This window comes from Nomascus leucogenys, chromosome 23, assembly GCF_006542625.1.
Source record: "Nomascus leucogenys isolate Asia chromosome 23, Asia_NLE_v1, whole genome shotgun sequence".
NCBI lineage: Eukaryota > Metazoa > Chordata > Mammalia > Primates > Hylobatidae > Nomascus > Nomascus leucogenys.
The window spans coordinates 311051-325610 of NC_044403.1; the positions used below are offsets into that span (position 1 = coordinate 311051).

The 14560-nt window shown below is 42.7% G+C and overlaps 1 protein-coding gene across 5 annotated transcripts in view; it reads right to left on the reverse strand.

Moving 5' to 3' along the window:
• The window catches only part of DENND5B (DENN domain containing 5B), a 208391-nt gene that overhangs the window by 26696 nt on the left and 167135 nt on the right, over window positions 1–14560 (reverse strand). For all 5 annotated transcript variants that reach the window (XM_030804466.1, XM_030804465.1, XM_030804469.1 and 2 more), the window contains 3 exons: window positions 14079–14157; window positions 5768–5849; window positions 3819–3947 (listed from right to left, as the gene is read on the reverse strand). In XM_030804466.1, coding sequence (XP_030660326.1) covers window positions 3819–3947; window positions 5768–5849; window positions 14079–14157 — 290 coding nt within the window. The remainder of the gene's footprint in view (window positions 1–3818; window positions 3948–5767; window positions 5850–14078; window positions 14158–14560) is intronic.

Below are 14560 nucleotides of genomic sequence, written 5' to 3' on the forward strand. Positions count from 1 at the left end.
CAGGCATGTGCCACCACGCCAGGCTAATTTTTGTATTTTTAGTAGGGATAGGGTTTCACCATGTTGGCCAGGCTGGTCTCAAACTCCTGACCTCAGGTGATCCATCTGCCTCGGCCTCCCAAAGTGCTGGGATTACAGGCGTGAGCCACCATGCCCGGCCATTTTTTTCTTTTGTTTCTTTCCCATTATGTCTTCTTTTTTCCAAGATGGGGTCTCGCTATATTGCCCAGGCTGGTCTTGAACTCTTGGACTCAAGAGATCCTCCTGCCACAGTCTCCCAACGTGTTGGGATTATAGGCACGAGCCACTGGGGCTGGCCCTCATTAAGCCTTGACTAAAAATAAATAGCTCCTCTTAGACAAACACCTTTAATCTTAAAAAAATAGATTCATTCTATTGCAATTCATAAAAATGGATATATAAACAGTTAATAAAACACTTTTAACCTAACTAATAATTAAGGAAAAAAAATGCATCTATTTTATCTATCAAACTAATAAAGACTTAAAAGTGATGACCAGTGTTGAAATGAACGCCATTCTCCCAGTTGGTGAGACTGAAAATTTCAGGAAAGCAATTCAGGTAACAATTATTTTAAACCAATCATACCCCTTGACTCATCAATTTTACTTTTAGGATTCAGTCCTAAAGATACAGATGAAATGGGGCAAAGATTTCATTAAACACTTACATTTAAGCACTTTCCCAAGTGTTTTATAGGTATTAATACATTTAATTCTCACTCTATGAGGTAAGTCTATTAGTGCCTTTTTATTTTTTATTTATTTATTTATTTATTTTGAGATGAGGTCTCGTTCTGTAACCCAGGTTGCTGGAGTGCAGCGATGCAGTAACAGCTCACTGCAGCCCCGACCTCCTGGGCTTTAGTGTGCCTCCCAAGCTGCTGAGACCACAGGTGCATGCTACCACACCCAGCTAATTTTTTATTTTTAGTAAAGATGGGGTCTCACTATATTGCCCAGGCTGGTCTTGAACTCCCAGGCTCAAGCAATCCTCCCCTTTGGCCTCTCAAAGTGCTGGGATTACAGGAGTGAGCCACCACACCCAGCCTAGTGTCATTTTACAGATGGGGAAAAAGAGAGATACAGGAAAGTTAAATATCTTGTCCAAGGTCATTCAAATACTAAATAGAGAAGGCGATATTTGAACACAAGCATTCAGATTTCAGATTTTAAACTCTTGTGATACGGTGAAATGTTTATGGTACACAAGCTAATAAAAAGGATGATACTGAATTGCAAATATAGTATATCTTAATAAGAGAACATGCATAGATGAAAAGTACAGAAGAAAACATGAAATACTTAGTGTTCTTTATATAGCAGGATTGTAAGTGATTATCATTCTCCTCTTTGTACTTTGTCCACTATGAGCATAAATCACTTTTTTTTTTTTTTGAGACAGTTTCGCTCTTATTGCCCAGGCTGGAGTGCAATGGCACGATCTCGGCTCACTGCAACCTCTCGTCTCCCAGCTTCAAGCAATTCTCCTGCCTCAGCCTCCAAGTAGCTGGGATTACAGGCATGTGCCACCACACCTGGCTAATTTTGTATTTTTAGTAGAGATGGGGTTTCTCTATGTTGGTCAGGCTAGTCTCGAACTCCTGATCTCTGGTGATCCGCCCGCCTCGGCCTCCCAGACTGCTAGGATTACAGCCACGAGCCATCGCGCCCGGCCTTTTTTATTTTTTTTGAGACAGAGTTTCACTTTGTTACCAGGCTGGATAGAGTGCAGTGGCGCGATCTCTGCTCACTGCAACCTCTGCCTCCCAGGTTCAAGTGATTCTCCTGCCTCTGCCTCCCAAGTAGCTGGGATTACAGGCATGCGCCACGACACCCAGCTGATTTTTGTATTTTTAGTAGAGACGGGGTTTCACCATGTTGGCCAGGATGGTCTCGATCTCCTGACCTCGTGATCTGCCCGCCTCGGCCTCCCAAAGTGCTGGGATGACAGGTGTGAGCCACTGCGCCCGGCCAATAACTTTTTGTAATTGGAAAAAAAAAAAAAAAACCATGCCAGTTTTAAGAAAACAAGATCAGATTCACAGGCTATATGTGACACTTCATTCTTTATCAAACCTACTCTTTGAACATTAAGACTCATCTGAAAATGCTCCGGGGGTATGTAATCCAAGTGTGATATGTACAAATACAAAACTACAAAAAGCACTGGAACTCTAATAGGCTATCACGTTTGAGGTCTTTATTGAATTCTCTGCCTAACTTTGCTCCTGAGAAGTCAAAGTCCTTAGCCTTCAAATTAGCACTAATGTAAATATAAGGGCAATATATTTCATCCAAGACAGCTTCTTTTTTTTGTTTTTTTGTTTTGTTTTTTGTGGTTTTTTTGTTTTTTGCTTTTTTTTTTTTTTGAGACAGGGTCTTGCTCTGTTGCCCAGGCTAGAGTGCAGTGGCATAATCTTGGCTCAAGTGACTCTCCCGATTCAGCCTCCAAGTAGCTGGGATTACAGGTGCATGCCACCATGCCCGGGTAATTTTTGTATTTTTTGTAGAGACACGGTTGTGCCATGTTGGCCAGGCTGGTCTCGAACTCCTGACCTCAAGTGATCTGCCCACCTTGGCCTCCCAAAGTGTTGGGATTACAGGTGTGAGCCACTGCACCTGACCTTGAAGAGGGTTTCTTGATAGAGTAAACAGAAGAAATTAAAAGTTAACAATTAATTGACATGTACTTGACTGGTTTCCGGGCTCTAAACCAGTGGTTCCCAACCTTTTTGGCGCCAGGGACCTGTTTCATGGAAGATAATTTTCCCATGGCTGTCGCAGGGGCTGGGGACGGGGAGGTGGATTCAGAATAAAATTGTTGCACCTCAGATCATCAGTCATTAGAGTCTCATAAGGAGCATATAACCTACATCCCTCACATGCGCAGTTCGCAATAGGGTTTGTGCTCCTTTGAGAATCTAATGCTGCTGATCTGACAGAAGGTGGAGCTTAGGTGGTAATGCTTGCTTGCCCTCCGCTCATCTCCTGCTGTGCAGCCCTGGTTCCTAACAGGCCACAGACCAGTACTGGTCCATGGCCCAAGGGCTGGGAACGCTTGCCCTAGACTACTGAATGCAAGGCTCTCAGAAGAAGCCCTTTACTGGGACCTCCTCTCAGAACTTTATTATTTCTTTCTTTTTTTTACTCTAGGTTTTATCTTTGTTTTTTACAGTATAATATAAGGTTTATATAAATTCAACCTATCTTTTGGATGTTACTGTCAGCTTGTGTGAACTAGCCAGCTTTTTGCCTGATTCTGGCAGAGCAATCCGGCCTTTTTTTTTTTTTTGAGACAGTCTTGCACTGTCGCCCAGACTGGAGTGCAGTGACGTGATCTTGGCTCACTGCAACCTCCACCTCCCAAGTTCAAGTGATTCTCCTGCCTCAGCCTCCTGAATAGCCAAGACTACAGGTGTGCGGCACCATGCCCAGCTAACTTTTGTATTTTTTGTAGAGACAGGGTTTCACCGTGTTACCCAGGCTGGTCTTGAACTCCTGGACTCAAGTGATCCACCCACCTTGGCCTCCCAAAATGTTAGGATTACAGGCAACGGCCACCACACCCAACTGCAATCTGGCCTTTGTCTGTTAAATTTGGTGTGTCCTCCCCGAAACAATCAAGTATTACATCAAGACAGAGTTTTAAAAGCACATGCCTGTTAGATAAAGAAGAATGCATGTGCACAGGAAACAGCACTTCATACTGAAGAAGCCACTTTGTCAGTTTATGCAACTTGGCTTTGTATGCACACGGGTTATAGAAACAGAAATGTATCAAAGATGGTATCTTACTTGGTGAGTGGTTGGTTAGAAAGCAACTGCTTAAGATGCTGGGACAAGAGCTTCTTTTCTAGAGACAGTCTTATCCATGCCCGAGCTCGTCCAACATCAGTCTTGATCTCACTCATGTTTTGAATATGCCTAAAGAATAGTGGCAACAGCAAAGATGTAGATTTTAAGGAGAACCCTGACTAGAAAAGAAGTAAAGAGTGAACAGTACTGGGCACAGAAAGGTTCTTCTATACTTAAAGGGAGCAATGGATAATATACAATTGATGTTGATTAAATCTTTGAAGGTTCCATCTGAATCATGAAGTTAGTCTCACATCATAATTGCCATTACAACACAAGCACACGGACAATGTCGTAAGATAAAGCATTTAACACTTATTCACTCTTTCAGGCTTTATTATGTCCTTTTTGCAGACTCATAGATACCTATAAATAAGAATTTGGTTATTCTTGATGCTCCAAAAAAAGTAATGAAACAGGGTGAATACTCAAGTTTCTTTTCAAAATAACTGTTCTATAGCACAATTAAATATCAGCCACAACTTTAAACCACTGAATTACTTTTCAAGTTGCACTGGACAACATATGGAAAATATGAAATCTTACTTTCTATGGCATTAGAGAAAATAAGCCAGACTACATTGATAATCTTTAACTGGTTATTTTAAATTATTTTAAAATACAGGGTCTTGCTATGTTGCCCAGGCTGGTCTCAATCTCTTGGTCTCAAATGATCCTCTTCAAGCCTCAGCCTCCCAAAGTACATGACCCACTGCACTTGGATCTTATGACACTGCTTTAAACCCATACATTGTAAGAGTTAACTAAGTATTGTACCTAAAATATTTAAAAGATAAAAGCCTTTGCTTCCTCATTCAATAAATCTGTGTTAGATATCTTGAAGTCTTCTAAAGATTTCTTAACAATAATTGCAAGTGATGATTCTCAGATCTGTATTTGCTTCAAACTAAATCTACCTGACTGCAATTGTTCTGCCACATATCCTGCCATTATTTGCAGATTTTTTCTTCTGTACCTTCTTCGGTGGGCAGTAGGTATTTAAGGGAGTTTTAAAAACTGAACAAAAGAAGCTATAAAATAGTTTAGGATGGGCACAATGGCTCACGTCTATAATCCCAGCCCTTTGGGAGGCCGAGGCAGGAGAATCACTTGAGCCCAGGAGTTCGAGGCCAGCCTGGGCAACCTAAGACCCCATCTCAGCCGGGCAGAGTGGTTCACGCCTGTAATCCCAGCACTTTGGGTGGCGGAGGCGGGTGGATCATGAGGTCAGATCGAGACCATCCTGGCTAACATGGTAAAACCCTGTCTCTACTAAAAATACAAAAATTCGCCAGGAATGGTGGCGCATGCCTGTAGTCCCAGCTACTCAGGAGGTTGAGGCAGGAGAATTGCTTGAACCCGGGAGGCAGAAGTTGCAGTGAGCTGAGATCACGACACTGCACTCCAGCCTGGGCAACAGAGTGAGACGCCATCTCAAAAAACAAAAAACAAAAAAAAAACCTCTGTCTCTACTAAAAATCAAAAAAATTAGCTGGGTGTGGTGGCAGGTGCCTGTAATTCTAGCCACTTGGGAGGCTGAGGCAGAAGGATTGCTTGAGTCTGGGAAGTTGAGGCTGCAGGGAGTGGTGATTGCACCACTGAACTCCAGCCTGGGTGACAAAGCAAGATCCTGTTGCAAAAGTAAAATAAAATAAAAAAGTTTAGAGATGCTTTAGAACTCTTCTCAGCTGCATCTTCCATTTGGATTTAATGTCAGGAAACACTACAATGGTATAAAAATAAAATAAATGAAATCATAAAAAATGCTTTCTTCAGAATACATAAGCCAAAAATAAACATAGCCATAATTATTTGAGCAATTTAGTTAAAAGCCACAAAATACTTCAAAGTTATCACCACATGCTAACACATGTATTAATAACAAATACCTCATGTCCTGAATAAGAGAGACCCTGAGCGTTGGCAACATAACTCCTGAGTCAGATTTTCTTCTTTCTGGTCCGAGGGCAACTATGTAGAAAAATATCAACAAAATATTAGAAAAGTAATAAAAAATATACATGGTTCATGCTAAATACTTTGAAACTGCTTTGATAAGAACAAATTTTAACAATATATATCATCTAGCCCAAAATGTCAAAGAACAAATTTTAAAGAAAATAGGGTCTTGCTCTGTCACTGAGCTTGGAGTGCAGTGTGCAGTGGTGTGATCGTGGCTCACTGCAGCCTCAACCTCCTGGGCTCAAGCGATCCTCCCAACTTAGCTCTGTCCAGAGTAACTGGGATTACAGGTGTGTACCACCATACATGGCTCATTTTTAAAATTTTTTGTAGAGACGGGTCTCCCTGTGTTGTCCAGGCTGGGCTATATTATTAACACAGTAAATCAGCTATTTTCTTTTCTTTTTTTTTTTGAGGCGGAGTTTCGCTCGTGTTGCCTAGGCTGGAGTGCAATGGCACAATCTCAGCTCACCGCAACCTCCATCTCCTGGGTCCAAGCGATTCTCCCGCCTCAGTCTCCTGAGTAGCTGGGATTACAGGCATGCACCACCACACCTGGCTAATTTTTTGTATTTTTAGGAGAGACAGGGTTTCTCCATGTTGGTCAGGCTGGTCTTGAACTCCCGATCTGAGGTGATCCGCCTGCCTCAGCCTCCCAAAGTGCTGGAATTACAGGCGTGAGCCACCGTGCCCGGACCCAACTATTTTCTTTCTATGTAATCTGGAACTGCTTTTGGAAATTTTAAATGAATCACAAAAGACCACCTAGCAAACAATGAAATGTGTACAAATTTTGGCCATAAGGACCAGGCACTTTTTTTTTTTTTTTTTACCTAGTCTTGCTCTGTTGCTCTGTTGCCCAGGCTGAAATGCAGTGGCATGATCTTGGCTCACTGCAACCTCCGCCTCCTGGGTTCAAGCAATTCTCATGCGTCAGCCTCCCGAGTAGCTGGGACTACAGGAGTGCGCCACCACGCCCAGCTAATTTTTGTATTTTTTAGTAGAGACGGGGTTTCACCATGTTGACCAGCTGGTCTCAAACTCCTTAACTCAAGTGATCTGCCCGCCTTGGCCTCCCAAAGTGCTAGGATTACAGGTGTTAGCCACCACGCCTGGCCAGTTATTTTCTAGTTACTCATTCTAATAGCTCTAGATAATTACACATGAAAGCAATGTGTATAAATTAAGCTACTAAAAATGTGAAACATCTCTGGGCTCATGAATTGAAGTCACACAATTAAACTCTTGAGTGTCTGCAAAAAAATCTAAGCTGTGTACAGTGGCTCACTCCTGTCATCCCAACACTTTGGGAGGCCAAGGCAGGAGGATTACTTGAGCCCAGAGTTCAAGACCAGCCTGGGAAACACAGGGAGACCAGCCTGGACTACACAGAAAGACCCCGTTTTTGCAAATAATTATATGGGTTTGGACAATGGGAAGCTAAATATATATATGTCTTTTTTTTTTAAATTAGTTTTTTTTTTTTTTAAATTAGCTGAGCATGGTGGTGTTCACCTGTAGTACCAGTTGCTTGGGAGGCTGAGGTGGGAGGATCACCTGAGCCCACCACTGCACTCCAGCCTGGGCAACAGAATGAGACCGTCTCTTAAAAAAAAAAAAAAAAAAGGCCAGGAGCTGTGGCTCACGCCTGTAATCCCAGCACTTTGGGAGGCCAAGGCAGGCGGATCACCAGGTCAGGAGATCGAGACCACCCTGGCTAACACGGTGAAACCCCCTCTCTACTAAAAAATACAAAAAATTAGCTGGGCATGGTGGTGGGCGCCTGTAGTCCCAGCTACTCAGGAGGCTGAGGCAAGAGAATGGCATGAACCTGGGAGGCAGAGTTTGCAGTGAGCCAAGATCATGCCACTGCACTCCAGCCCCGGCGACAGAGCGAGACTCCGTCTCAAAAAAAAAAAAAAAAAAAAAAAATCTAAGATTTCAGGCTCTTCAATCTAATAAGTTTCTACCTTAAAGTTCAGAGTCCAAAGTACAGTAATTACAGCACGCAAAGTGAGTAATCTAAATAGACACTAAGTATAATGTCCATGAGTATTCTCTTATGAAGCCTGAATAGCTAACATTTATTTAAGAATAGCTAACATTTATGAAAGCTAACAATTATGGGATTACAGGTGCGTGCCACCACACCTGGCTAATTTTTGTATTTTTTGTAGAGACGAGGTTTTGTCTCTTATGTATGAAAGAAGGAAAGATTATTCTCATATAGCAAACATCTATTGGCTAATATATTGTAGTTGCAGTGTTTGGTCTCGTGCTCAATGAGATGCCATGGAGTTTCGGCCTTTCATTTCTATCTTCCCATCTATAAATAAAAATGAAATTCCAACATCATACTCAGCAAATATACCTACATAAGTAGAATTTAGAATGTGAATTTTTGCTGTATATTAAACCTGCCATTTTCTCAGGTTTTAGATTCATTCTACTTTGGGGGGCTGGGATACAATATCAAAACACATAAATATATATGAAGTTGGCACTAAAGGAAGATAGGGAACATTTTGGTGTATTAGGATCCCTATGCTTTTGACACTGGCAGGTATAAATGAGTACTGATGGGGTTGCCAGAAGGAAGAGGTTGTGGCCAGTCCAATCTAAAAGCACTACTTTCGAGGGCCTTCCATACCACGTGGATGATAAATAGGATATTTGTTGTGGCGATTTGGGGAGGGAGTTTCAATGGGGCACTAGACCCATTCATCTTGACACCCAGGAGGTAATAAATGCTGAGGAAATTGTTCCGGACTTGCAGGGAATGTGTTACATGTTACTGAAGAAAGTGCATCTTTTTCTTTTTTTTTTTTGAGATAGGGTCTCACTCTTGTCGCCCAGGCTGGAGTGCAGTGGCATGATCTCGGCTCACTGCAGCCTCCACCTCCAGGCTCAGCGATCCTCCAACCTCAGCTTCTTGATAGCTGGGATTACAGGTGCATGCCACCACACCTGGCTAATTTTCGTATTTTTTTGTAGAGATGGGGTTTTGTCTCTATGTTTATGTTGCCCAGGCTGGACTCAAACTCTTGGACTCAAGCGATCTGCCTGCCTCGGCCTCCCAAAGTGCTGGGATTACAGGCATGAGCCATCACACCCGGCCACATCTTTCTTTTTGAGGACAAAGTGAGATGGCTCAGAGAATGCCTCTACACTCCAGATGATTAGACAGAATGAAAGATGGCCACACAGGCGGTAAGAAATAGGTTGACAGAGGAAAAAAGCGGAGCTGAAACCATAATTAGTAAGTTGGCTAGAGGGAGACAAGACAACCAGAAATAATCATGCCTCTTAAACTAGAGAACAAGTGAGAAACTTCGTTTTCAATAATAGAGATAGGGGTCTCACTATGTTGCCCAGGCCAGTCTCAAATACCTGGCTCAAGGAATCCTCCCATCTTGGCCTCCTAAAGTGCTGGAATTACATGTGTGAGCCAGCGTGCCTAGCAATTTCTGTTGTTTAAACCACAGTTTGTGGTACTCTATCATGGCGGCCCTAGGAAATGAATACGGTAATTTATTAGTGACTCTGGAGAGAAGAGTTTAAAAGCCTGTGAGCAGAGGGCAGATTAGGGGTTAGGAAATGGAACCACTTCTTTTACCTAGAGACCTAAAATCTAAGAAGGTTTCCATGATGCCTACTCCAGCTAGAAGAGAATTTTATAAACTATGCAAATGTGTACTTCCATTACTATTTCTTAATTGAAAAGACTCAAACTATAGGCCACTTTCTCCTTCAAAATAAAGATTCATGGATTTAATTCTTGGCTACAAGAATTTGCTCATCTGCCTGAATCAAACTACAAAATTAGCCAGATGTGGTGGCGCATGCCTGTAATTCCAGCTACTTGGGAGGCTGAGGCAGGAGAATCTCTTGAACTTGGGGGGCGGAGGTTGCAGTGGGCCGAGATCGTGCCATTGCATCCAGTCTTGGCAACAAGAGCGAGTGAAACTCCGTCTCCAAAAAAAAAAAAAGAATGAACACAAGTTAAACATTTTATTTATTTTCTATTTGGAGTGGTGAATTTTATAAATGTAGCACAGACAGCGCGTTTGTAGAGGGCAGAGACTGTATGTTTCTACAGAACCATGTACAGTCTACAGGTAGGTAAGTAATTAGTAGAAAATTTCTGATGAAGATGAAGAGTGACTCAAAATTCCTGGGTTAGATCCAGAATAACCACTTAAAAGCAGCATTTCTGGCCAGGCACAGTGGCTTACACCTGTAATCCCAGCACTTTGGGAGGCTGAGGCGGGTGGATCACCTGAGGTCAGGAGTTCGAGACCAGCCTGGCCAACGTAGTGAACCCCGTTTCTACCAAAAATAGAAAAATTCACCAGATGTGGTGGCACACACCTGTAACCCCAGGTATTCAGGAGGCTGAGGCAGGAGAATCGCTTGAACCCAGGAAGTGGAGGTTGCAGTGAGCCAAGACTGTGCCACTGCACTCCAGCCTGGGCAATAAGAGCGAAACTCCATCTCAAAAAAAAAAAAAAAAAAAGGAAAAAAGGCAGCATTTCCACTCCCTTCAGTGGAAGGGCTCTACACCTACCCCCTGCCAAAATCCATTTCCAGTTTAGTAGAACCTTGTCTGAAGGTGCAAAGTTTAAGACCTGGCTCAACGTTTTTATTTATTATTATTATTTTTTGGAGACAGGGTCTTGCTCTGTCACCCAAGCTAGAGTGCAGTGGTGGGATCACAGCACTCACTGTAGCCTCAACCCCCTGGGCTGAAGTGATCCTCCCACTTCAGCCTCCCAAGCATCTGGGACCACAAGCGTGTGTCACTATACCTGGCTAATTAAGAAAAAAAAAATTTTTTTGTAGAGACTGGGTCTCACTATGTTACCTCAGCTGGTCTCAAACTCCTGGGCTCAAGTGATCCTTCCACCTTGGCCTCCCAAAGTGTTGGGATTACAGAACTGGGTCACCATACCCAGCCTCCCAACAATTTTCTTTTTCTTTTTTTTTTTTTGCGACAGCATCTTGCTCTGTTGCCCAAGCTGGAGTGCAATGGCATGATCTTGGCTCACTGCAACCTCTGCCTCCTGGGTTCAAGAGATACTCATGCCTCAGCCTCCTGAATAGTTGGGATTACAGGTGTGCACCACCATACCCGGCTGACTTTTATATTTTTAGTAGAGATGGGGTTTCACCATGTTGGCCAGGCTGGTGTTGAACTCCTGGCCTCAAGTAATTTGCCCTCCTTGAGCTCCCACAGTGCTGGAATTACAGGTGTGAGCCACCATACCCAGTCGTCCCAACAAATTTAAAGGTTTAAACTTTTGAGTGATATGTTAAGAACAGTCTTTGTTCTAGGACTAATTGTATTCTGAAATTCTTTCTCAGAAATAGGATTTCAAACTACTAGGTGCGGTGATCACTAGGTCAAAATTAATACTGCCTACCCACTATGGTCCCTATCTTTCCATTCCTCTGCAACTCTTAAAATGTCTCTGACTCCTGTTTAGTGCTGCTTCTGAAGACTCATGATAATAATCCAGCAACTAGTCTCATCATGATTCAATGCTAGTAAGAATAATGTTCAAACCCATCATAAATTTTTTTTTTTTTTGACATGGAGTCTCACTTCATTGCCCAGGCTGGAGTACGGCGGAGCAGTCTTGGCTCAATGCAACCTCCATCTTCCAGGTTCAAGCGACTCACCTGCCTCACCTCCTGAGTAGCTGGGATTACAGACACCTGCCACCATGCCTGGCTAATTTTTGTATTTTTAGTAGAGAGTGGGTTTCACCAGGTTGGCCAGGCTGGTCTCGAACTCTTGATCTCAAGTGACCCATCCACCTAGGCCTCCCAAAGTGCTAGGATTATAGGCACGAGCCACCGTGCCCAGCCCATCATAAATCTTTAAGGATCTTTCCTAAATATGACAATGCAGACTGTTTATTGCCATTAATTAGGAAGCTTACTAATTGGCAAAAGAAGTATTTGGTGGAAAATCAGATTTTAAAAACTGTTAATTTTTGCATAATTACAACTTATTCCTTAAGAATGAGAGATTTCAATTTAAACTGATGTTTTAATACATATTTCATATTCTTATAAATATATATATTTTTTGAGACGGACTCTCGCTCTGTTGCCCAGGCTGGCATGCAATGGTGCAATCTTGGCTCACTGCAACCTCTGCCTCCCAGGTTCAAGCGATTCTCCTGACTCAGTCTCCTGAGTAGCTGGGATTACAGATGCGCACCACCATGCCAGGCTAATTTTTTTTAATTTTTAGTAGAGACAGGGTTTCACCATATTGACCAGGCTGGTCTTGAACTCCTGATCTCAGGTAATCCGCCTGCCTCGCCCTCCCAAAGTGCTGGGATTACAGAAGTTGAGTCACCACGCCTGGCCTCATTTCTATTTTTTTTAACAGAAAAACTGGCAGAGGAGATGGACACTAGAGAATGCTTTTAAACTTGATCTGAATCTTTATAAATATAGTTACAGCCAAGGACAACAGAACCTTGGCATTCTGATTACAGGAGCTCCAGGGCAATGTAGTCAGCTTACATTCCTAGCTGTCTGATTAAATACATTTAAACACTAGGTTTAAATACTACATTTAGGGTAGTGTTGCCCTCTAGGGGCAGTAAGGGAAAATAAATTACGATGAATAAAAGGGTCTTTAAGGTCAGGCACGGTGGCTCACGCCTGTTATTCCAGTGCTTTGGGAGGCCAAGGCGGATGGATCACTTGAGGTCGGAAGTTCGAGACTTGCCTGACCAATACGGAGAAACCCTGTCTCTACTAAAAATACAAAATTACGGCAGGGCGCGATGGCTCACTCCTGTAATCCCAGCACTTTGGGAGGCTGAGGCGGGTGGATCATGAGGTCAGGAGATTGAGACCATCCTGGCTAACAAGGTGAAACCCCGTCTCTACTACAAATACAAAAACAAACAAAAAAAAAAACAGCTGGGTGTGGTCACGGGCACCTGTAGTCCCAGCTACTCGGCAAGCTGAGGCAGGAGAACGGCATGAACCCAGGAGGTGGAGCTTGCAGTGAGCCGAGATCGCACCACTGCACTCCAGCCTGGGCGACACAGAGAGACTCTGTCTCAAAAAAAAAAAAAATTAGCCGGGCATGGGATATGCACCTGTAATCCCAGCTACTCAGGAGGCTGAGGCAGGAGAATCACTTGAACCTGGGAGGCAGAGGTTGCAGTGAGCCGAGATCGCACCACTGTACTCCAACCTGGGTGACAAGATTGAGACTCCATCTAAAACATTTCTGAATGTTCAAAGTAATCCATACTTTTTGAAAAGGTTCTGAAATGGCTGATTCGGTATAAAGCATTTTATCTCGATTAGCTTCCCACAGTTACTTCTACTTTTTTGTGAAATAGATGGTTATTTTACATAAAGAAAATCATGTGTTGTTGTGAAAAATACACAGTAGGTAGAACACTTAGCTTAAAAAACCCTACATAATTAGGTAAAAAATTATGACCCTTCTAACATGTTATATTTTCTATAAATTAAATAGAGATTCAACTCCTGAAATTTTTGAGACATATGTACATATTTTCTCCCTGAAAGATTAATGATGGTTACAAAAACTTTTTTTTTTTTTTTTTGAGATGGAGTCTTGCTCTGTCACCCAGGCTGCAGTGCAGTGGCGCCTTCTGAGCTCACTGCAACCTTTGCCTCCTGAGTTCAAGTGATTCTCCTGCCTCAGCCTCCCAAGTAGCTGGGACTACAGGTACCTGCCACCACGCCCAGCTAATTTTTGTATTTTTTGTAGAGTTGGGGTTTCACCATGTTGGCCAGGCTGGTCTCAAACTCCTAACCTCAGGTGATCTGCCCACCTTGGCCTCCCAAAGTGGTGGGATTACAGGTGTGAGCCACCGCGCCCGACATAAAACTTTTAAGAAAAAAAAATTCTAATGCTAGTGAGAGTAATGTATCCTTGTGTGGCCATTTACAATTCACTGGGGGTTTTCACATGATACCTTAGTTGATCAGCATGACCATTCCAGCCTAGGTAATCTCATTTTCCTATTTTACAGATGACGAAGCAGGACTTCAGAAAGGGCAAGTAACTTTTCCCAGGTCTCACAGTTAGTAATATTGCTCCTTCTACTTTATCCCATTATTGGCAAAATGAGTAAATTTTAGCTTGAGAGGGAAAGAGATCAAGACAAGGCCATATAGTATTGAGTCTTCTCAGAGTCCAATGCTGCTAGTTCTTTACCAATGATGTCATACCTGGTGATTCTGCAAGGTGCTCTTGTTTCTCTTCTCTGTCCTGAAATTGAATTAAATGTGACCACAAAGCCGACTTCCCCTGAAAGTACAAGGTGTGTAAGAATTTCATTTTATAAGAAATAATTCATCAAAAAATAATTTCTCATCCAAATCATTCATATTCCAATAGCCATTTAAAAGTTTGGTGACCCAGGCTCACTTATGCCTAGTTGTATGACATTCTGAGCATCTTCTGCATGTATCATAAAGGTCATCCTTTGCCTCGCTGAGAAGACTGGCAAGAGCGTGGGAAAAGGAAGCAGCTAAGCAAAGGCCAGCATGGCAGGCAGAAGATTTCTCATGTCTGCTAGGTTGTTACTTAGTTGTATGTAATTAGGGCTGCCTACATTGGCTACCTTAGTAACCATGGAATTAAAACGCTCTAGCAGCACAGAATGTACTTGTGTACATCTACATGTAAAATGTTTGGATATATGGAGTGG